This window comes from Macrosteles quadrilineatus, unplaced genomic scaffold (genome assembly GCF_028750875.1).
Source record: "Macrosteles quadrilineatus isolate MER2022 unplaced genomic scaffold, UCM_ALF_1.0 Scaffold_2__2_contigs__length_208266976, whole genome shotgun sequence".
NCBI lineage: Eukaryota > Metazoa > Arthropoda > Insecta > Hemiptera > Cicadellidae > Macrosteles > Macrosteles quadrilineatus.
In genome coordinates this window covers 38442969-38468843 of record NW_026542595.1, presented here as the reverse complement: position 1 = coordinate 38468843, position 25875 = coordinate 38442969, and the positions used below count along the sequence as shown (strand labels likewise).

Sequence of the window (25875 nt, the reverse complement as noted above, 5' to 3'; positions counted from 1 at the left end):
AGAATTTGCGTTCCGATTGTGTAGAGATAATGCATTTTATCTCGTGAAAGCAAAAGTGAAACCGCTTCTTAAATTTCGTGACTTATGTATTAGGACCGAGGAAAGGCAGGGAGGTGGTCATTCGTTCGGTCATGCTCGGACAACTTCGGCTTTCCACACGCGAGCTGCATTGCATTGTTTCGACGCCTTACCTTTTCTAACCTTTTTATGACTTCATACTGGCTTGATTTCAATTTCCTACATTCGTGATTGCCTGGGGCGTTCTATTGTCTCCTCGCGGAAATCCCCCAGGTCGACCTTCAAATTGAATATATTGAGTTTTTGCTTTGTCATTCGCGTTGGAGAAAGCACCGATTATTAATATTCGCGACTTTCGTTAACCTTTCTAGTTAAGGACAAGCTGTCACTGAATTTTCGACGGGTGTTTTTAATATAATTGCACACTTGTAACTAACTACTAAATCATTATTTGAAGAATTAATGCATCCTAATCAACCAACGAGTCCAAACTACTTCACCCACTATCATATCCACATTTAATAGAGTATTACAGTATCATATAGAACTGTTCAGGATGGGCAAAGCCGCCGTGTCACCCGATTGCATATACTGCCCAGGCATTCCCGATGACGTGGAGTATACCTTTTTCCACTGCCAGCGTTGGGAAAGGCCCCGCCTGGAAGCTCAACAGTTTGTAGGACTGCTGTCAGTGGACACGGTCATACAGATGCTGACGGAGGACGGTGAGGACAATTTGGACCTGTGTGTCAAATTACATCCAGGGTATTCTCCGCGCCAAGAAGCTCGACCTTGACCGGGATGCGGTGTAGGTCATGAAGTATCTAAATGCCAAAAACGGGTGAGAGCCCTGAAGGTCGCATGTTGGCCTGACTTGAACTGTATGAACCGGCTATTAGGATAGTTTAGATTTAGTGACTTGAGTTAGTTTGTAAACCATGTATTATGAAACTCGCTCGTAAATAAAGGCATCTTTATTTATTTATTTATTTAATGTGACAAAAAAATGCCAGGTCTGTGTCCAACAGAGAAGAGGGGGTTTTTTAGTGAGTAGTCTGTGATAGATTCAGTAGTCTCACACTACAGGCTGGTTACCTGTGTGCGTAAAAGCATTTTCCCACCTCTCCCTAAAAAAAAAAACAATTAAAAAGTTGCCCTTATATATGAATCATGTGTTTCACTCTCTCACTTAGTTTGAAGAATGATTTTTGTAGATTTTTTAGAGACTGAACCCTGCTGATTTTTTTTCTAGGATTATTAATAATAAGCCTATTGATCAGTGACAGCAAAGTAAATTTTCAAACCATACACCACAACTAAATTTCATAAACATCAAACCATTTGCCTTATGCTATGTACTATGCTATATCTATTAAAATGTAATCCAAATGTAAGCATTTTGATCGAAATTGATCAATCGGCGAATCCAAACAGCTTTAACTGAAACTTCTGAATTCCTAAAAAAATCAAATCTTTGTAGTTAACCAAGCATTCGTCTATAACCACATGTAATATTGTAGTATTGACTTCAACTGTTAGTTATCAGTTTTACACACTCTCAACAAGTTTGGGAGATGAGTTGTTTACCTTTGATATCGATTAGGTCCTGGACTAGAATCATTTACAAATATTTTATTGATCAATGGCAGGTCATTGATACCATACTACATACTACATTGGTACCATACTAGACATATAATTACTTCAATATCAAAGGGTTAACCTTAGGCCGTCTAGGTGACCCCTATTACCACTTGGACACCTTTCCTTGGAATGTATGAACCGCGGGGCCACCAGCATTATTGGTAGATCCCATTACCAATATGTAGCTCATAATACATAAGTGTCTGTCAAATCACAATTCAATAACATATAGAGAATTCCCACCTTCGTAAAACGCCTTTCCCCCATCTCACAGTGACTAGCGACCCATAAGCCCAATAACCATATCACACGCTACGTTGCAAAACTGCAGACCATTAAGCGAAATGCAACTATGATGGAAATCGCATCGAACCAATAAGCAATTGGCGAACAACGAACAATCGGCGCAGGAAAGCGGGATAGGTCCCGATCTGATGTTATGTAAGTACTCTTTCACAAGCAGGTTATGTTGTTTAAACTAATACTTCAACTGGTAAAACTATTGCGGTTTGGCCTATTTCAGTTCGTTATTGTATATATTATTGAAAACACAAATCTTACAACAGGATTGTTCGGAAAAGATGTGGGAGATTCTATACAGAAGTCTGGAATACCAAATAATATTATCTAGTTAGTTAAATTATCGCAAAACATACACTTTATGTAAAGATCCGATTATGAAAGTAGTATATGTTTAGCATGGGTTGTTCAAAGTTTAAATGGCCAATGGTTATAATCTAGGATGTAAATGGAAAAACTCCACAAAATGTACCATAAGGCCTTGGGTTGAAAGAAACAAAGTGAGAAAGAAACTAAGCATATCAGTAGATTTAAAACAACCAAAGGAGTAAGGGAAGGGGATGGGCTATCATCAATTTTATGGTCATAAGACCTCTAAGAAACAAGAAAGTTAGGAAAAGGCATAGTTATAGGCGCCAAAATTAATATACTATATTAGCATTTCCCGATTAATGTAGCCTGATAACCTGGATCCGAAAAATTGGTCAATATATTACTCATTAAAATAAAGGAAGAAGCTGAAAAAGTTAGACATAAAATCAACTAAGAAGAAACTAATCAAAACAGAACGAATTACAAATATGTCTCTGTAATTATTTTGCTTAATACTTGTTTTATATTCAATAAATAGAACAGACCTGATCACAGCTGAACCAATGTAATGTGAATTGAAGTAATAACTAAAGTCATATTTCGTTATATTTTTACAAAATAAAAATTATATCCCTCCAATCTGTTTTCTTACATATTAATTTTACATAATAGGCCTACAGTGAAAATAGACACCTATAAAACTACAATTATCTCAGTAATGAGAAATCAAGAATCCAGAATTATTGCAAAAAATTTGCTGGGCATAGTCCATTATTTGAGTATTTCTCAACTGGGTGTCTGTAAAAAATAAAGAATACAGTGTTGGACACACAAATATAACAAACATAAAAAGTAATCGTATTGAAGTGAAACCATATTGGAGTTGTGTAACCAAATGCAAGTAAGTCGATAATTTAAGTTGGCTTGAACTGTTACGTAACGTTTATTTAACACACTAAAAGCATGCCTAAGGGACAATAACAATAAAATACGTTAAGAGTCCAGCTTGAGTAGAAGGGTAACGGAGTCCACTAACACTAACACAGCTGTTATCATCGTACGGCAGTGGACAGCTCCCGCTATTTAGACGTGGCCTCTCTCTAGTTAGGGACTAAGTGGAATCTTAGGAAAGCCACGTTAATGTTCAGTATTAAACAGGTAATGTTATGGTAAGTATCTGCTCTACATAGGTGAGTATTGAGCTTAATGCTGGAAAGTTAATGCGTCTAATGTATTTTAAACTCGATAAATAAGTACCTAAGAAATATTGTGTCTTAATGTATTAGAAATATTTAATAGCTTATGAATAGAAAGCATATGAATCGTCGGATGTTACCGACGATTTAATGTTAAACATAATATTGCCCAAAGAGGATGTTTTTTTCTGTTATACTTACGTTTATTGAAAGGATTTTAGTTGTTTCTCTCAGCTAACAAAGACCAAACGAAATTTACTTACAGTAAACTTATCTTTATTGTAGTCATATAATTTTAAATCCTACTATTATTTGCATGGCCATTAATACCCTATAGACTAAATATTCGAATAATTTTTCTGCATACTTTTCTTTCGGTCATGAGCGTATTCTTGATGGGTGTTCAACAATCTCGAGTATTTACTAGTTCATCTTTGCACTTTGCGCCTTTTCTTTTGGCTACCAAAGGATTATCTTATTTCGGGGATACCTTCTGAAGATTTTTAAACTAAACATCAAACAACAATTATTTGATATATTTTATAATTCAAGATAAATGTTGTTCAACAGAGATAAGAAACTATTAAAAAACCCTATAAAGTATAATCTCAAAGCTCTTTATACAGGTATAACCCACAGCCACCATGCATATAAGCTTGCAAATGAATTAGAATGAATTCAAACTTGTTTGATTGCTGGCATTAAGAGAAGATGAAAGTCAAAGGAGTGTCGGAGGAGGAGTGAACCAGCAAATCAAACACGCTCTAGTTGCGAGCCACAACAATGGACAAAGGTGCTGTGCTGGTCGCCGTGGGGCGAGCATCAGTAGTTCCTGACCACAACTTACCACTGGCGTGTAGTCCTATTCCGCCCGAGTTTTATTTCGCCCGGAGCCTAATTACTCCCAATTCGCCCGCGGTCCCAGATTGACCCCTATAATCCTCCGCTCTACCTGCGTCAGGAGTCCTATTCCATCCACGGAGGCGAAGCCCCGCCTCCTAGGACCCCACCCACCCCCAGATAATGTAGCTATATAAAAGCCCTCCCCTACCCATCACCCCTACCACTTTAAAATCTGGAACTTTCCTTTGGGTTGAAACGCTTCAACAGTAATCTATATTGATAAATGCTTACGACATAACAGATTAATAAAATTGACTGTCCATGAACTGTTAGTTACTGTACGGTAACTGTATGTTTCTGTACGGCAAACAGAAACATATGATAACACTGCAATCCAAGACATGGCCAAACAAATGCCACTAGTTAGCTGCTTCTAGTGTTAAATACCCAACTGCACACCTTTGAGTTTTCTTTATTATACAATGTAAATAATTCGGTTATGGGTTATTATGGGTTATGGGTTATAGGGTTAACAACTTTATCCACCTTCCACAGCCACAACAATGGACAAAGGTGCTGTGGTAGTCGCCGTGGGGCGAGCATCAGTAGTTCCTGACCACAACTTACCACTGGCACCTTCCATAGCCACAACAATGGATAAAGGTGCTGTGCTAGTCGCCGTGGGGCGAGCATCAGTAGTTCCTGACCACAACTTACCACTGGCACCTTCCACAGCCACAACAATGGATAAAGGTGTTGTGCTAGTCGCCGTGGGGCGAGCATCAGTAGTTCCTGACCACAACTTACCACTGGCACCTTCCATAGCCACAACAATGGATAAAGGTGCTGTGCTAGTCGCCGTGGGGCGAGCATCAGTAGTTCCTGACCACAACTTAAGCCCCGTGTACACGTAGCTAGTTTACTAGCAGCTAGTATTCGCTGCTAGCACTAGCTAGGCACACTAGCGCGAAAATTCCCATCTACACGTGGCTAGTTATTAGCGCTTATTATTAGCGCTAGTCATGTAGAAGTGAAGTGTTCATTGGTCGCAATAGTCATTTCAGTTTAGCACAAAATGTCTTCTGTTCCCTTAAATAGAAATGTTTTGAGAAAAATTTTAAGAATTGGTGTACAAGAGTTGTGTGAACATGAGCTTAATCTGTGTGGGTTCGAAAGTGGATTAGGAGGCGAGGACTTCTTGGTGCGTCCAATACTCTTTTAAGAGAACTGGCATTGGGAGACCAGAGTACTTTAAGTTTTTGAGAATGAATGCTATTAAGTTTGAAGAACTGTTGGAACTAATCACTCTACTGATTAAGAAAAATGATACTGTGATCACTGGCGTATGGTGGGTGAGTGGCGATTAGCACTAGCAGAAGTGCAAATGCCCCGCTAGTACCACGCTAGTTCGCTAGCGCTAGTGGTCACGTGACCACCCCCACCACGTATTAGCGCTAGTAATATCAAACATGTTCAAAACGACTAGCAGCGAGTAAAATGCTAGCACGCTAGTAAATTTTTACGCTAGTCGACCGTTTACACGAAGCGAATTTACTAGCGCTAATCAACTAGCTGCTAGTACTAGCCTCGTGTACACGGGGCTTTACCACTGGCACCTTCCATAGCCACAACAATGGATAAAGGTGTTGTGCTAGTCGCCGTGGGGCGAGCATCAGTAGTTCCTGACCACAACTTACCACTGGCACCTTCCACAGCCACAACAATGGATAAAGGTGCTGTGCTAGTCGCCGTGGGGCGAGCATCAGTAGTTCCTGACCACAACTTACCACTGGCACCTTCCACAGCCACAACAATGGATAAAGGTGTTGTGCTAGTCGCCGTGGGGCGAGCATCAGTAGTTCCTGACCACAACTTACCACTGGCACCTTCCACAGCCACAACAATGGATAAAGGTGCTGTGCTAGTCGCCGTGGGACGAGCATCAGTAGTTCCTGACCACAACTTACCACTGGCCATTTCCACAGCCACAACAATGGATAAAGGTGTTGTGCTAGTCGCCGTGGGGCGAGCATCAGTAGTTCCTGACCACAACTTACCACTGGCACCTTCCACAGCCACAACAATGGATAAAAATGCTGTGCTGGTCGCCGTGGGGCGAGCATCAGTAGTTCCTGACCACAACTTACCACTGGCACCTTCCACAGCCACAACAATGGATAAAGGTGCTGTGCTGGTTGCCGTGGGGTGAGCATCAGTAGTTCCTGACCACAACTTACCACTGGCACCTTCCACAGCCACAACAATGGACAAAAGTGCTGTGCTGGTCGCCGTGGGGCGAGCATCAGTAGTTCCTGACCACAACTTAACACTGGCACCTGCCACAGCCACAACAATGGATAAAGGTGCTGTGCTAGTCGCCGTGGGGCGAGCATCAGTAGTTCCTTAACATAACCTACCACTGGCAACTTTCCACAGCCACAACAATGGATAAAGGTGCTGTGCTGGTTGCCGTGGGGTGAGCATCAGTAGCTCCTGACCACAACTTACCACTGGCAACTTTCCACAGCCACAACAATGGATAAAGGTGCTGTGCTAGTCGCCGTGGGGCGAGCATCAGTAGTTCCTTAACATAACCTACCACTGGCAACTTTCCACAGCCACAACAATGGACAAAGGTGCTGTGCTGATTGCCGTGGGGCGAGCATCAGTAGTTCCTTAACATAACCTACCACTGGCAACTTTCCACAGCCACAACAATGCACAAAGGTGCTTTGCTGGTCGCCGTGGGGCGAGCATCAGTAGTTCCTTATCATAACCTACCACTGGTAACTTCCACAGCCACAACAATGGACAAAAGTGCTTTGCTGGTCGCCGTAGGGCGAGCATCAGTAGTTTCTGACCACAACTTACCACTGGCACCTTCCACAGCCACAACAATGGATAAAGGTGCTGTGCTAGTCACCGTGGGGCGAGCATCAGTAGTTCCTTAACATAACCTACCACTGGCAACTTCCACAGCCACAACAATGGACAAAGGTGCTGTGCTGGTCACCGTGGGGCGAGCATCAGTAGTTCCTTACCATAACCTACCACTGGCAACTTCCACAGCCACAACAATGGTTAAAGGTGCTGTGATGGTCGCCGTGGGGTGAGCATCAGTAGTTCCTTACCATAACCTACCACTGGCAACTTCCACAGCCACAACAATGGATAAAGGTGCTGTGATGGTCGCCGTGGGGTGAGCATCAGTAGTTCCTGAACATAACCTACCACTGGCAACTTCCACAGCCACAACAATGGACAAAAGTGCTTTGCTGGTCGCCGTAGGGCGAGCATCAGTAGTTCCTGACCACAACTTACCACTGGCACCTTCCACAGCCACAACAATGGATAAAGGTGCTGTGGTAGTCACCGTGGGGCGAGCATCAGTAGTTCCTGAACATAACCTACCACTGGCAACTTCCACAGCCACAACAATGGACAAAGGTGCTGTGCTGGTTGCCGTGGGGCGAGCATCAGTAGTTCCTGACCACAACTTACCACTGGCACCTTCTACAGCCACAACCGACCCGTGTAGCTACTCGCTTGTAACAAATATACAAGACGAAACAATAAAATGTACGAGCATTCTGCCATAATCTCCTGTCTTGAAGTCATTAAAAAATACTTTAAAATATTATTGGTTACAAATCAGCAAACACATAGATTTAATGAATAACTAATAATTAAAAGATTGCCATCGTAAGATTTTTGATAGGATGGTTCAACTTTAACCTGTCAACCATTTCCAAAAATGTTAAAATTAAAATATATGTAAGTCCATTTTTAAAATATTAGTTTTTGATTTTTATTGCAATTCGAATAAAAATAATTTTGCTCATTATTAGAAGATAGATTATTTTTTTAGCTTTTAACGTCTAAGTCCAGTTACCTTGTATCATAGTAAATAAATATTGTAGTAAGCGGTTAAAAGTCCGATACGTAAATGGTGTGAGCTGAATTGTTAATTTATGGACCAAATCGGAAGGGACCAGTGGGGAGGTATCGACAGATAGTACCTTGCGCTTACATGGAGTAAGTTATTATTTGAACAAATATGCTTCGTATGGTTGCCATTTCAAAGTAAAGTATTGAAGCATTCAACGGAAATCAAATCTCTCAAAGACAAGGTACCCAATGCAGTAACCTAAACTAGAACTTGTTTGACGGTAGCAGGAAGGTAAGGTATAGGTAAAGATGAGCATGTCCCGCGGCGTCATTCTACGTTAGCTAGAAGCGCGTAAAGATGAAGTACTGATACAAATAGCTCGTGTCTTCCAGGAGTCCTTGGCTGTTTGTTCGTCTTATCACAGATTCCGATCACAGATCAAGCTCAACATCTTTATGACTCAGTTAGCAGATGTTATCGCACCCAGCACTCCCACTCTGTTAATTATGGACTAATTAGCGGCGATCGGCGTTCGTGTCTGTTCGTGATGAAGGTGGTTGCAACACCTCCAACCTTTACCTGCCATCTCCCCTCTGTACTTTTACTGTTGCTGATTTATCTGTTCTCTACTGCCAAAAGCTATAACCATAGTTATAAAATAAATAGGTTATGTTACCTTTTACCTTAGCCAACCTATGTAGTTTTCTGATACAGTGACAAGGGTTTTAATGCTTATGTCGCATTTTTAATCCTCTTACTTCACTGTTGAATGTTATTTGTTATCTTCATTACAAATAGTAATCACAAACACTTAGAGTATAAATAAACACATGACTTTAAGCACACAAAACTGTTGAAAGACGTTTGGCGGGCCAGAGAGAAGAAATCAACTGTTGCCTGATGCATATGCCACTTGAAAACTGACTGTATGACTGACTGAATGAATAAATAAATAAACACTGTGGTTAACTCGGTGCTATATTTTAATACACTGTTTTGAAAATGAAAGCTTCTTCTTGGTTTTAGAAAGTATTTAGCTGAATGTATGGGCACGATTTGTTTAAGAAAAGACCAAACCCACTTGCTGGGATAACATCTTTAGAATGGACCACTAAGCAGTTAAATAACAACCATCAACTACTAAACCTAGACACGGGATCTTTATCGCGTTGTAAGAATCAAACGTAACAATGTAGACTAATAGTTTTGACTACGGTTACTGTCTTTCTCTTGTCTAGATAGCACTATCCTAGGTAGAACATTATTTATGGCGATTACAGTTAGTTATATAAGCTAGGGATACACATATTTTCCAACATTTTATTTCATTAGGTTACAGATATTTATCAAGGGGACACAAGAGGGGTTTCTTGTCAATGCGGGAACGTTATGGCAAATAATTGAAAAATATAAGGGATTTTTTCAGTCGTATTTTTTAATTTTCATGTCTTCAAAAAGTGTTGATTAGGCCTGATGATTACCTTTTTGACTGGTCCAATTCAATCGAAATCGTAACAAATGTTACGTGTATTTTATCATAGTTAAAATCTTTACATTATAATTTTAGATATTTCGAAAAGTTTTAGAATAAGTAATTTATTGCGTTCTACTTCAAAAAATTAAAATAATCCTATTCAAGCACAAAACTACACACTTCTTTTTTAACAGTTGTATACATACATCAAAATATTAAAACTCTGACTTTCAAAAGAATTGATATTTACCAAAGCAATTCAACAAGTTTCAAAAGTCATAACCTGGTTATAAATCGTAGCAATCGATGTACATCTAGGATCGTAGCTAGTGGATCATTGCAATCTCTAATTTTGTATTAATGTCTAGTTTAAAACAAATAAGATTCAAATTTTAAAATGAGCTGTTTATCATCCTACCTCATGCTTAAATGAATACTGTAAATTAAGTATAGTTAGTCAAATTAATTTTCAATTGGCTATAGCTTACACGACCATGAATTGCAGTGGCATATATGTGAAAAGGTTAAGGTTTTGCCATACAAATATATCCAAAGTTTTAGTATTTCCTATTCGTTAACATATTATTAAAAACCTGCATCACTCCGAAAAAAACCTAACCTAACCTTAATTCTGTAGAATGAACACTTATTTTTTATGTTTGCTTTAGTGTAGCATGATTTACTATTGTACTTATGACTGTCTTGTGCATTTCAAGCGTCCATGACAAGATCGATTGCATGTAATTTTGCCTAAAGATCAATAAATGTCTCATGTCTAATGACGCATATTATGCACAAATAAAGTAAACTAATTTAAATTTGTTGTACATTCATCTACTTTGCGTATCTTGGTTGGTAAAATAATCAACTTAACATTACATTTTCCTTAAATTTCTTGGCACGCATATTTCTTTGCTGAGATCACATTTTAATTTTAATAAAACCTGTAGTTCCTGAAAAATCTAGTATAAAATTAACCCAATATATTTTAAAGACAAATTAATTTACTATATTGCAATACTTACAACGTGTAATCCACACCTAACCGTTTCCTTCTACTACATCCCCGTTACTTTGCATTGATGAAACATAATTTTTCTCCAATTGCTTTATCTTTTCAGTTTTTTTATTTTTATTTTTAATTTGACAAGTAATTATGAATAATTTCCTAATCAGCATCGTAATTATTATTAAATTATATGAAAGACAAAAATATGTTCAATAACACTTGTAATAAATATATTCACACTTATACTGTTACTCACAAGCCGATAAATAAATACAAAAGATTGTAAGTGGTGATCGATTTCGACTGGACACTCCAATCATCATCAGATCCAATGGTCGTCATTCGCTTAAGTACTACGAAATATGTCTATACCGAAATATATATTAACAGATATAGAAGTAAGTTTAGTCAGAGAATGGAAGCAGCCTGTCTCGAGACAGCCGGCAGCTGTGAGCCACTACAACAGCCTTATGGGAAAACGTCGATATTATCCATGCAGATACATAAGTTTAGAGAAGTATTTCATTGTCGTTATTGGCACTAGATTTTTATATAAAATATATATGTATTGGTACATACTTAAACTTACATTTTCTACCTATCAAAATGACCTCAATAGATTTTCCTTAATACTACGTTTCTCTTCTTCGGTTTATGTACGACTAAACATTGTTTAATGTTTTAATGAGGATAATTTTAAATTTAATTTAAAATAAATACAATAAAAAAATCTTTGAAATGTTCTATGTTGACCAAAAAGTTAAACCATACTTGTTCGTTTTTCACTAAGTACTAAATTATTACTACAGAAACCCATGCAAGCATATTAATACCACAGTCATAAGTAGGGATTACAATGACTGGTATGAAATTATTTTTTTCTACAGTCACCCGACAAAGTTGGCTTCCTTGTACTGTTTAGTACAAACAGCTGCTAATTGCTGCATATTTATACTTTGTCGTACGGTTTATACTTTGGCGCACATCAGGATTCCAACGAAACAACACAAAACAGCGTGGTTCTATTATGCACGTAATCCGTGTACGCTTGGAAATATGTTGGCAACACTTAAAGATAATAATACTATGAGCAGCTGATTGACTGTTATAAATACTATTTAACCTGTCATTTCGGGTTTATAGTTTCGGTATTTCTGATCTTTCTGGACTTTTCTTTAAAACGTTTTTAAAACTTTCCTACGATCTTAGTAAACAAGAAAATACCTTTAAAGCATTTTTTTAGGCGCTGAAACCACTTCAAATTACAAAAACGTACGGAACTATATTCTCAAGTCGCGGAACACATTTCTTGCCGAGGAAAAATAGCGGAGTGATACGGACCGGGTACTACTTTCTCTAGGGCACCTATTTGTGTTGCCAGCTGAACCTAAACACGTTTTGTATAGTGTTTGAAAGACGAATTATTTATATGCTTTATAGTGACTGTAGGAAAAATATAATGTGTAACACGAGTGCAAAAGGCCCTAGCTGCACTAAGACATTCCGTGCGTAAACATTGCTCTAGTGTGCAGCAAAGTGCCGCTTTGCCCACTTGTTACACAAATAACTATTTCAATATTGGGTTTTGTAGTAAACTGGGAAAATGTCAATATAAAACCAGGACACACAAACACTTTGAGACCAGAAATTGTTAAAATGTGTAATGACTAACAATAAATTACAACAGAGTAATAATAAATGTTTAAAGTGTTAAATTTGCTGGTCTACTATTAACACTAACAGATCAACGAGATACCAGGATCAACAAACATACACAAACATGTTGAAACCCGATACAAGTGTTAGAACGCCAATGCCCAGCGCATCTGAAGAATGTTAAACCGTTTTAATGGGTATCGTTTCATCAAGCACGAATCGCTCGATTGTATCTGGGAAATAATTGGCTGCGCGAGCCGCGGACGCAGACGGGACGAGATTCCAGCAGCTGGTGACGTCACAGACAAACAGTGGTCCAACAAAGAGTCGAATTACATTAGGTCGCGACCCCACAGATGGTCCTAATCAAATATTCTCCTCGTCATACTGCAGCAAATAATACTTCTGTTACACATACAAGTTTCTCAGTTGGAGTTCAGGACACACCCAATAAACCTTTACTGTACCTAAGAATTATGACAATACCTCTATTTGGAATGAGTTACCTTGGTATGCAAACAGCTTTACAACTGTTTAAAGCTGTGTCTCCTTTTCTACGATATATCTATTTAAGTGTCGGATATGTCAGTAATTTTATTTTTAACTCGTTATTCCGTTTGTATAATAATATTTTATGTATCTAACTTTCTTTAAACACTCATAACAGACCAACAGAACAAACAGGGAAATCAATCGGTAAAACGCTTTGTACTCTAAAGCAAAATAGTGACAACTCCGGAAGTAAATTAGTATAGGTAAACGATACAAACTATTTTTGTGAAGTGAATTAGTTGGCTTAGAGAGTAATGGGGCATGAGGAAAATTATACTCCATCACACGAGTTAAAAATGACTTTAGGTTTTGACTTTTGCTCAGTCCACAGCTTTCGCCTTGATTGTTGACTAAGCTTGTGAAGAAATTTTTGGCTTTTTAGGCTCTAGTTATGGGGTGTAATTTTTGTAACTTACTACACCAGGAGATTTCTTTTTAAGTATTGTAAAGCGCTATCAAGAGAAAAGAGTTTGAAACACCCAATATGTAAATTACAATAACATATTCAGTGAGCACTTTATCATATACGAGATTGTTGGCACAAGTCACAAAATGAGATTGATATCAATAGTTAAACGCAAAAATTTACAATGTAATGCATTTTCTGCAACAAATTAAAATAGTTATTAAAAATATAACTCTACATTAACATCAAACCCCCCATTTACTGTTAAATATTTAGCCAATATAAATCTAAAAACTCTCACTCTTGTTAAATCTCGGTTTATGAGTAATGTCCAGTACAAAACCAACAGTAGATTTATATCGCTTATCTAAGATGAAACCTTGAGCTTTACAGATATCAATCTGTTGCCCAGTAAAGATCGACTGGTCGACTAGAGGCTAGAGGGCTAGAGAGCTAATGTCTTGCACTAGCAGCCTCACGGGCATTGGGCATTGCTCGAGTGACTGTGATCCAATAAATCAAACAATGCTCCAATTGTAGTTAACAATGAACAAAGAGTTCGCAGCGCCCGCGGCGGCCAAATAACGCACAACTCCGGTGTGACTAACTGCACCGAATGTTTGCGATTTGATAGATTAAACACGACCAGATTGGCAAATACTAGCTTCTAGCTACGCTTTGTTTACGTTGTTTTAAGATCGCAATACGTAAATAATACGTTAATGCAATAAATCCGTGCAATGCGATACGTTAATTTTACATTTTCAAAAACTTCAGAACACCGCAGTAAGATTTATATATGGTCTGCGGAAACGCGATCATATATCTGAATTTGAAAAAACTGCCGGTCTTTTGCCCTCAGCAGCCGTATGCAGGATGCAAACCTGCACTCTGGTTCATCGGGTGCTGGTCAAAAAAGAACCAGCTTACCTGATCGGGTGTCTCGGTGCAATACTCGACAGAACAAGCAGTTTCACTTCCCGAGAGTGAGGCTGGAGATTGGCAGGAGAGGCTTTTCTTACTTTGGACCCAAGTTGTACAACGTCCTCCCCTGTGATCTTAAGTTGCTGGGTGTTCCAGCTTTCAGAAATAAAATGAAAGAAATGCATACAGCTTTGAATGAAGTACCTCAAATTTTGTAAATAGATTAAAATAGAAATGTAAATAAAGTTTTTTGCTTGTATATATACTTTCTGATTAGATTATACTTTCTGTTATTAGTTTTATATAGTATTAGTAAATTGACAAGAGTTATCCTGTAAAGCAGTATATACTGAGGAACGCTTGCTAAATAAAGGAATTTTTGATTTGATTTAATTTGAATATTATCCTCCGAATTTCTTTAGATTGTCCTAAAAAAAAAATTTTGAAGACAATATAATGTCTTGGATTTTAAAAGCTCACTAAAATATGCGTTCCTGGTATTTAATATGCAGTTAGTTATATAAATAGTAATACAGATAAAAATTATATATTATATTTAGTAAGAGGAAGTTCTAAAAGCAATCGTGATACTAAAATACGAGCCTCGAAATTACTTCTTTGATAAAGGAAAGTCCAAGATCTATTTCAGCCACCCTCTAACACATAAAAAGGCAGTAGCATAAAAAAGTTGCCCTACGTTTGGCACTAAACTATGGAAACTCTATGCACGTTCAACTAAATGATGTATTGCAAAACATTTGTAAACGTATCTAGCTACAAATTTATATTTGATTTTCTCGCATTCTACGATTGTCATGTTTCTATGATAACAAACTATTATTTTGAAGGGTTAGGTTAGGTTAGGTTAGGTTAGGTTAGGTTAGGTTAGGTTAGGTTAGGTTAGGTTAGGTTAGGTTAGGTTAGGTTAGGTTAGGTTAGGTTAGGTTAGGTTAGGTTAGGTTAGGTTAGGTTAGGTAGTGAGGTTAGGAGTGCTAACCTGTTTTTAGCATAAGTAGCCGCTCGATTAGAGATAGCGCTGATGGTCTTAATGTGGTGATTACATTTTCCAATAAAAGCATTACTTAAGCCCACTTAAATCAAAACTTGTAAACGTGTAATTAATTGGCTATGTGCTTTATTGTGTGTAGCTACCACAGCATTCCTATACGTAGGTGCAAGATGTAGAAACACAGATCATACTAGGATAAAAGTGGCTCAGTTTTTGGTAGAGGTAATTTTACAATCCTAAGAGTGAGATTGAGAACGTAAATAGACACAGATTATAGCTATTAGTATGTTTTTTTTATAAATTGTAGGTGTCAGAAATACCATTATTGGAAATTCCCTAGTTGTAAGAAGTATTATATGTCTACTATATACTGTCTGCCTTCTGAAGATAAAATAATATGTTTTATTGATTGTTTAATCTGTTTGTATTACTGCACTTGTTTACAATTGTCATTTCTTTCCAAACCATGTTCTTAAAAAAAAATCTATTGAATTTTATCTGATCAATATAACTAACTATTACTAAACACTAGGGTATAGCAATAATCACGAAAATGTTAATAAAAGTATGTATATTATTACAAATAATATTATATTTTCCTAATGATAAGCGATTATTAAGCTCATTTCAATTCTTAGCCTTCTTATTTATTTTTAAAAAGATTGACCATGTTAGTTAAAACTTAACTAACATAAATGCCACCTCATGTCAAAGTTGCACAATAAGTCGCACATCAGGTAATGAGGAGTTCTATGAGCTCATAGATTGCACAGAGTAGGTATTATTATTTTCGTCACGATTGCCGCTATCGTTCATCAAGTGACAGGTCAGGCTCCACACGCGATCACTAGCTGCATCTCTCAACACTTGCGACATCACTACCAAATCTGTAACTCTTACAATACTGTGCAAACAATCATTACTCAATACGTTTACGTAATAGTTACTGTCAAGTAGGCTAAACCATTAGTACTTAAATTTGACATCATTTTACCTGTGTCTTCAGCATATTGACACGCTTACTCTAATGAGACATAGAATTAAACATGAAAATGTGTGGAATCCCGTCAATAGAGAGACATTAAGACTAGAGTATGATGTGTGGTCAGTATATAGATGGCTCATGTAACGATTACAGTAATGATTCTCCTTGATTTAGAAGTGTTTAGTTACTATATTCAATTACTCTCGTGGATAACATCATTGTATACACGGGATCGTGAAAGGTTAAAATTTTAGGGGCAATTGATATGCTAATTGAATCTTTGGACATAAAACTTGCACAGTCAATTTGTGTTATAGCTGAGTGGCCATAATAATGCATTGGATCCTGAATATCGTAAGAAGCCTTTTCATAGTACGAAACTGGACGTGGCTGTAGTTTATCATTGCACTTCTATTTGAATTAATGGTCTTGGCCTAAAAACCAATAAAAGTATACGAGGCCTTTCACTCGATAATTTTTCACCTGTATTTGCTTAAGCTTAGTTATAGCCCCATCTCAATTGATAATGTAATGCAATGTCATATAGTACAATGTAATTGGTTGTAATCGATGTAATCAATTTTCTAAAAAAAAAAACTATCTACCTTCTGTTTTGAATCAACATACAAAACAGAGTCCAAAGGTTGGTCCAGTATAAGAAGCAGAAGCTCAGTGGATTATACGATACACCACCGAGGCTCAATCGTTTAACGACGTCTGACGAGCAAAGAAACTATCTACCTTCTGTTTTGAATCAATATACAAAACAGAGTTCAAAGGTTGGTCCAGTATAAGAAGCAGAAGCTCAGTGGGAGAAACGATACACCACCGAGGCTCAATCGTTTAACGACGTCTGACGAGCAAAGAAACTATATACCTTCTGTTTTGAATCAACATACAAATCAGAGTTCAAAGGTTGGTCCAGTATAAGAAGCAGAAGCTCAGTGGGAGATACGATACACCACCGAGGCTCAATCGTTTAACGACGTCTGACGAGCAAAGAAACTATATACCTTCTGTTTTGAATCAACATACAAAACAGAGTCCAAAGGTTGGTCCAGTATAAGAAGCAGAAGCTCAGTGGGAGATACGATACACCACCGAGGCTCAACACCGGTTCATCGTTTAACGACGTCTGACGAGCAAAGAAACTATCTACCTTCTGTTTTGAATCAACATACAAAACAGAGTCCAAAGGTTGGTCCAGTATAAGAAGCAGAAGCTCAGTGGGAGATACGATACACCACCGAGGCTCAACACCGGTTCATCGTTTAACGACGTCTGACGAGCAAAGAAACTATCTCTTACTATGATACATCTCTTACTGTATCCAGTCATTCTACAGAAACACTTGAGCAATAGATTTTTCTTGAATCTAATAGCCTGCTCCAATGGTGTGAGGATAATCATCTTGTCCTAAATGCAAAAAAACCCAACTTCTCCAATTTAGCATTTCAAATCATCAAACAAACAAAAAAAAAGGAACATTTAGCTTACTGTTGGGTGAAAATGAGATCCATCCCTGTCAAGAGGTTAAGTTCCTTGGTGTGGTCCTTGATGAAAATCTTAACTACCACAAACATATCAAACATGTCACAACAAAAATATCAGTTGGTATTTCCATGCTACGTATGCTTAGCCAAACAGTAAATTCAGAAGTTCTCCTGTCTGCTTATTATGGGCTTGTATATCCATATTTATCCTATGCTGTCCCTGTCTGGGGTAGTGAAAGTGAAAAGACGAAGTTTCTTTTCCGACAACAATTGAAAGCCATCCGCATCATATTTTCCCTACCTAAACGACAATCCTGCAAAGACATTTTCCAAAAATTCCGAATTCTAACCTTTCCATCCATATACATTTTCGAAACACTATCCTTCACCAGAAAAAATATATCTTCTTTTTGTTCACAGCTCAACAATAGATATCCACTTCGTAATTCTTCCGACCTTGCAATTCCTAAACACTCAACTTCATTCTTCCAAAAGAACTTTCAATACAATGCCGTCAAGCTTTTCAATAACCTTCCTCCTTCCCTAAAGACCGAACAGGATTTAAATAGATTTCAGAAAAAACTAAAGAATTTTTTGCTGGATAATGCCTTCTGCAGCGTTCGTGAATTTCTTTGCCCTAGAACTGGTGGGGTAAATATAGTAGCATAGTTGACAGTTTTGATTTATACAAGAGAGTTTTTTTTGTTATGTAAAAATTGTATTTTATTTTGTTTTGTTGACGTAGCTAATGCATTTTATGTTAATTTTGCTGAATAAACGACTTATGACTTATGACTTATCTACCTTCTGTTTTGAATCAACATACAAAACAGAGTCCAAAGGTTGGTCCAGTATAAGAAGCAGAAGCTCAGTGGATTATACGATACACCACCGAGGCTCAATCGTTTAACGACGTCTGACGAGCAAAGAAACTATCTACCTTCTGTTTTGAATCAACATACAAAACAGAGTCCAAAGGTTGGTCCAGTATAAGAAGCAGAAGCTCAGTGGGAGAAACGATACACCACCGAGGCTCAATCGTTTAACGACGTCTGACGAGCAAAGAAACTATATACCTTCTGTTTTGAATCAACATACAAAACAGAGTCCAAAGGTTGGTCCAGTATAAGAAGCAGAAGCTCAGTGGGAGATACGATACACCACCGAGGCTCAACACCGGTTCATCGTTTAACGACGTCTGACGAGCAAAGAAACTATCTACCTTCTGTTTTGAATCAACATACAAAACAGAGTCCAAAGGTTGGTCCAGTATAAGAAGCAGAAGCTCAGTGGGAGAAACGATACACCACCGAGGCTCAACACCGGTTCATCGTTTAACGACGTCTGACGAGCAAAGAAACTATCTACCTTCTGTTTTGAATCAACATACAAAACAGAGTCCAAAGGTTGGTCCAGTATAAGAAGCAGAAGCTCAGTGGGAGAAACGATACACCACCGAGGCTCAACACACGTTCATCGTTTAACGACGTCTGACGAGCAAAGAAACAAATTTACAGCCGGACCATCGCCCACGGCGCTTCTGGGAAGAGTAGTTACACACCTAATAAGCAAAAACAGCGAAACTCCTGTTAAAAGCCTTACTTTCGCCTTGTGCATTAGTGAACATATTCGGAGCCAACCTATTAATTAAATTAATTTTTCTTTAAAACTAATTAACTGCGATTAATTATTCCTTAGCGTCGTGTTGGTCAAAAAGATACTTGCGTGTAAAGGAACAAGTGCTACTACCTGACGTTGAGTAAGTAGCAAAAAGGAAAAGGGAAATGGACAGTGGTACTTGAACTCTCTCCCTGATAAACTACAATCAATTACACTATTAGCAATTTTAAGCTGCTCCGATGTAAAAGAGCGCAGAAGATTTCTCTTCCTGAAAATGATTCACGCTGGCATTGGTTGATAATTATAACGGCAAGGCAGGGGAAAGGGCGGATCTGGAGCAGGTCACTCGGTCTACACCCTCTGTGGTAAATCCCATCTTATCACTCCTCTTATCTCTGCGGATCGCAATAAATTTGAATGGAAGCGTCCTGCTATCCAGTTGGAATATAAACAACAGGTTTGCATTTACTTAGCCTTGTCTCGTGACTTTAGTTCTCTTTCGTTGATAAAATGTAAATGTCCAAATGTAAAACTTTTAATATAAAATATTGTTTATAGCAACCTGTATCCGGTATTATGTTTTACCTGTGGAAGCTTTTTAATGTTCATGAATATAAATTTATATTTTCCTAGTTTGTACTAGCAGTTTCCATTATGAGACTTTGCAGTTGCTTGTTAAAGTATAACCAGAGTCTCGTTAAGCATGAACTAATTTGTTTGGATTCAATGATATCAATATATTTGGCCACTTTGTGGCTACCCGAACTCTTAACTGTATTTAAACAGTATATTGCTCTACTATAGCCTAAAGTGACTCTTTTTTAACACTAGCTCTAGTCTAACGGAAATGAGGAAGAGTTGAAAATACATTAATTTTAGTTCCGGGTTTTCAATCATGCTGCATCATAAAAAATGATTGATAAAAGTAAATAGTGTACATTGTTTACCATTGCAAATTGGCTTCCAAAATAGCTTCCTTCTTATTTCCTGTTATATACGAACAAATTTTACCGTTATCCAAATGTGTCATACTCCTCTAACACAAACAAGCGCAATTTTTATTAAGTTTACTATTTACTATTATAATCTGTCCCAATTTAACCAAGGGGATACATACTGTAGGAACATTTTTTAAACGCCCAGATTATAAACACAAACTAACTTTACAAATAAAAAGAATTTTGTTAACGGGACGAATTTTAAACAATGAAAGTGTAAATTTGATTAATTGCAGACTCTTCCGTTCTCGACTCCAGCATTATTAGAAAGAAAATTGCTTTGAAAATTTTAACATTAATTCAATAAATATAGAGAAGTGCTTCAATAATTGAGAATCAGCGTTATTGTTTAGTGACGAAAAACTTATTAGGTTAAGTGTGGAGATAAAGGGGTAACGTATTATTTTAATTTGTAAAATATATTCTAGTTTTTTTCACAAGACCACACATTATCACATTCCTTGAATCATCTATACATTTTCTTGGCATTAACATTTTCATAAACACTATACGGTTGTATTGTAGTGTTCAATACATTAAGAAATTTAGCAAAGTGCATTGTTTTCAAACAGTTCATTGACGATGAATGTAGGCCACTAGTTGATAATGAAGGACGCGTAAGTTCTACCCACCCGTTAACGTCTCCAAGACGTGCGTGCTGCCACTTCCTCTACCCGACCCGAATATAAAATCAGCTACCAGTGACAACCGATAATGAAAATAGAAAGTTGCCTAGTATGTAAATACAGTGTTACGTCAGTCAATTTGTACTACTTACCCGAATCATCCCACTAGAATTTGCTTTATTGAACAGAACAGATACCTAATGGTGCTGATTGTAACGGTAAGCATTTTATTGAACTGTAAATAAATATAGGATTAATACATAAAGTATCATTGGATTTTAGGATAACACAGATTCAGAAAATTTTTGATACTATCAAAAAAATTTTAGCAGGACCATTGAAATATTTTGTTTTTGTATGCAGTGCCTTATGTCACTGAAATTAATGGTGTTTTAGATTAGTTGAATAAGCAGTGAGTGTAATAGCTTAGTAGATCATTTGTATTTCTCCATTTTTATTAATTTATTACAGGTTTTCTTTACTTAATTATAAAGGAAATCTCTGTCGGTTCATTGTGAATTAGCCATATTTCATTGCAGTCTCTGGATTTGTTACCATAGTCATAAGGCCCCAACAAAATTTCCTTCGTTATTGTTTTTCCGTCCTTGGCCTCATATTGCACGGAACATCTGTGATTGGCGTTTTTAGTGAGGTCATTTTCATATTTGAATCTCCGGATCATTTTGGTGTTGTGTCCTTCGGTGGATACAAACTTGGCATCAGGTAGAGGCGTGTTATGCACTAGCGATATTTCACAAGCAGATTTATCTTTAAAAGGTGGCATACAAAAATGGAGAAATGGAGTTATGGGCCAACTGCAATACTTAATGAAATTTATCATTGCCGAATGTAACTGTATACATAAATCTAATATATATGTGCTATACAAAAACCTCCAGCGTATAGTAACTATGGATATTCAATGTATTTCCAATTTACAAAAGTATTATAGCTATCTTGTGCGTAAAATACACTTCCATGAAATTTTCACCCAAAAATAGAAAAAATTGTCTAATAGATCTTATGACCTTACATCACAATAATTGTTGTCTTTACCACGCAGAAAACTGATTGGATATTCTCCGGTTTAGGCGTTGAGATGGAGGGATCTCTGGACTTGCATTTCGCCAAGTTAGTGCCGTCCGGTAACCTTAAATATCTTGACCGTCTGTGTTTTCTCTTTAAGTGTTTATTTTGTATGTTTTACATTTGAAGATCTCAATCTAATGATTAGAAATAAACAGCCTGATTATGGCTCAATTTAGGAGCCGAAACTGGTTGCTTCTGTAATTTAACTGATTTCCTAATCAGGGATGACAATAATAATCAGGGATGATAATTATTGTTCAATTATACGAATAATTAGATACCAGAATTACTGTAATTTATTTGGTTCCATTGCATTAAACTGCATTTCTTTACTGAAACTCTTACCAAGGAGCTGAAAAAAGAATAAGCCATTATATGTTATTAAGTAAAGGAATACACAAGACTTTAAAAATAATGATTGCATCTCTCATACAACTCAACCTTTGAGCGTTTGAAAAATTAAATTATGTGGGTGTGTGGTATGTTTTAAACTTAATCAACCAAATAGCCGTATTATTTATTACCTCAGTACTGTATATCGTGTTTATTTTGACAGACCAGCCCCAACAAGCCTAGTGGCGCTTTTAATCATTCTAAAAAAAACAAAGAACTTTAAAAGATGGTTTAAGTGATTATATATGACCAAGACAGTTGTTTTAATGTTTTATAAACGTATACTGAGATGTTCATCCATGTGTAAATCAAGGATGCAAGAAGACACCTGGCGAAAAAATATGATTTTACAAGTTATACAAAAAAACATACTGGTTCCATTGGAGATGTTACTAGCTAGGACAAGTGTTCCGTTTTTAGACTAACGGTTTCTGTGTGGTTAAAAAATATAAAAATTAATAAAGGGTATTCAAAACACAAATATAATTTTAATTTACCCGTAGCTAATTTATTTAACTAATATAAAAGCCTGAAAGTGCATTTCGTTTTTATAAAAGCAAACCTTTCGGCTAAACGAATTTTTTAGTAATAATATCATTAAATAGTTGAATAGTTAAATAGTGCAAAGAAATGGTACATCATATAGCTTATTGAAATGTAAAATTCTTAATTTATATCTGTCCAAGTACACAAATAAACCAAGAAAACAGACACTGCAACTGATTTTTGACTTGGACGAACATTTACATTGTTCTTCGATTGACATAAGTTGGGAATCAACCACATCTCAAATAAGCTACCTTGTCATCAGTTGGTTACGTTGAATGCCAGATTTTAAAAATATATTGTGGCTCCCTCAAATTATGCTCTGCATATATCATACATATCTGATATATGCCTTTAAGAGTAAAGGTAAAGTTTTTGTATACCGTCACTGAACATCTACTCATATCTCTGTTTGGTCTTGGCTTTCCTTGGTCTACTCAATACGCTATATCTACCCCCCTCTTATATCTATGAGTGAAGTAGTATTGGTCACATAACTGTACGCATTGAAACACTTAAACCAAGGTTTCAGATGACACTGAAGTAGACTGCAGAGCCAAAACTCGTTTAGACAGGTTTTAGAACCACATTTTCGCACGCTGCTTTAATTGAGTCATTAAAATAATAAATTCCATACGATTCCTTTGGTTTAAAAGATTGTGAAGAGTGCTCTTCTTCATGCGTACTTGTTGTACTCCTAAATGTAGTTATAAAATACGACTTTACGTATAAACAATTATAATGATATTTCTTTTCACTGACCTCAAAACATCTTACAGTTTTCGAAAGAATATAATTGTACTGAGTAAAGTAGCTGTAGTGTCTTGTGACGTGCAAAAAAGTGACATTGCATTTAAGAATAATGAAGCTGTTAATTTATTTAGCAATAGAAAATCAGAAGTAATCAATGTTTATCTTAATTAAGATTAAATTAACCAGTAAACAATCATTAATACATGACATAAACACTTTCAATATTATTGTGGCTTAATTCCAATCAGACTGAATTGGTTTGGAGAAGTAAACCATAAATATTATATACGTTTTCTGGAAAAATAAATACAAATTTAAACATACATGCATTGTTATATTGATGAACCCACTAAGTGAATTTTAAAGATAATATTGATACGGCTATGGGATAAGCTATAATTTGATCTAATATGTTTTAGATATTAATGTACAGTATCAACCTGACCTCATTATACTGTATACTGTATACTCTATACTGTATACTGTATACTGAATACTGTACCCTTTGCTCGCTCGGCTGGAGGACACCTCAGACAATGACCCTGAATGTTGTGTTTCAGATTTCATGTACAGACACAACGTCACGTTTGACAGCGTCACCACGGAGGTTGAGATTCTAGACACGTGTAAATGTGCCGTAAGTATCAAATACCACCACCACTCATTCAATAACAATATGCCACTATGTGTAAGGTAATACTACGTTTGTCAAATATTACTCTTCATACCACTCAGCTACATTTTTCATCCGATTGTATTATCTACGAACAATATTTGTCCACCGAAACAATCAATCAAATTGCTCATTCAAAATTCCAAAAGTGTTAAGGAAAACATATGTAATGAATTAAATTTTATCTTTGACTAGAGGTCAATGATTTTACTTTGCTGATCAGTATGAATAGATTGTTTGTATAAAAAGTGTTCATACAATTATGAATGCTCAAGTTAAAAAGTTAAACCAAAATTGTATTGGTGTCCGAGCATGCAAAGACTATTTTTTTATGCTCTTTTCTTACATATTTGAACCCTAGGTTCTAGCCCGGAACCACATTACTTTGCACATTACATCAGGCTAAGCCTAGAGGGTTGTGGGGTTAGGCCTATAGCACAACTGAAAGCTATTGATCCTAAGGCTGCCACTAGATTTTAATGAAGTTCATTCATTGCATGTATTGTACATATCACCGATAGCACCTATGAAGGCTGAAGATTTATCAATTCCTGAAATTGGAGATTGATATGACGTGAACTCGGAAACCAAAGCCCGCGCTCTATTACTATATTACCTTTTACTAAGCATTTTTCTTTTATTTGAGTCGTTAATCTGAAAACTTAAAAACACTAATTTTAGTTATTCAGTTGTTACATGAACCTACATTTTACTATTTAACCGAAAAACCACGTTAACAAGGAGAACATAAAAAAGAATACTTATTATTGTATTTATATCATATTAAATTGCCAGTAGTTATCTAATTAGCTTATACATCTTGCACACATTCCAAAAAAACGTACCAATAACGAAAATGTTTACTGATTGTACAAGCTAATATTAGATTTCATATTTATGAAATTACTGTAAAAATACATGAAAATTCCGCGTGTGTATATTATTTTTTTGCAATTAGCTATTGTTTAAAATCCCATATTAAAGGTCGTAAGGTTTGTGTTAGCGTTGCAATTGCCTTGTGGATCAAGCAGAATGTACGCCATACGTTTGACATATCAAATACAAGTTGCGGTGTGTTTGTGTGTATGTCAGCAGTCTGAACAATCATGAGTCTTGCGTCATCAAAGTCGTTACGTTACTCACAACTCGACACACGTTTGATGTGAGTTACATTCATGAACTTGCCGAGTGAACATTGTTTATACAACTATTTCTAGAAACGGGGCTAGTTAGTGCAAAACACTGCTGACTGACCTCACTACACAACCACGCTACTAGGCTACTACGGGACTGTACTGCCAAACATTAACAGGATTGTGTTATTTGAATTTGCAGGGATAAGTAAATATCTTATTGAAAAACTAGTATTATGTGAATATTAATTTTATATTTTAAATGTTTGAGAAGTATTTTGGCAATATGGGCACCTTGATTCGTTGGTGAGGACGCAAAGCAATGTCATTGTCT

The 25875-nt window shown here is 36.7% G+C and overlaps 1 protein-coding gene across 1 annotated transcript in view; it reads left to right on the top strand.

Moving 5' to 3' along the window:
- Window positions 1-25875, top strand: part of LOC128987204 (ras-related and estrogen-regulated growth inhibitor-like) — a 149337-nt gene that overhangs the window by 64424 nt on the left and 59038 nt on the right. Inside the window, exon 4 of the mRNA XM_054407949.1 lies at window positions 24296-24372. Coding sequence (XP_054263924.1) covers window positions 24296-24372 — 77 coding nt within the window. The remainder of the gene's footprint in view (window positions 1-24295; window positions 24373-25875) is intronic.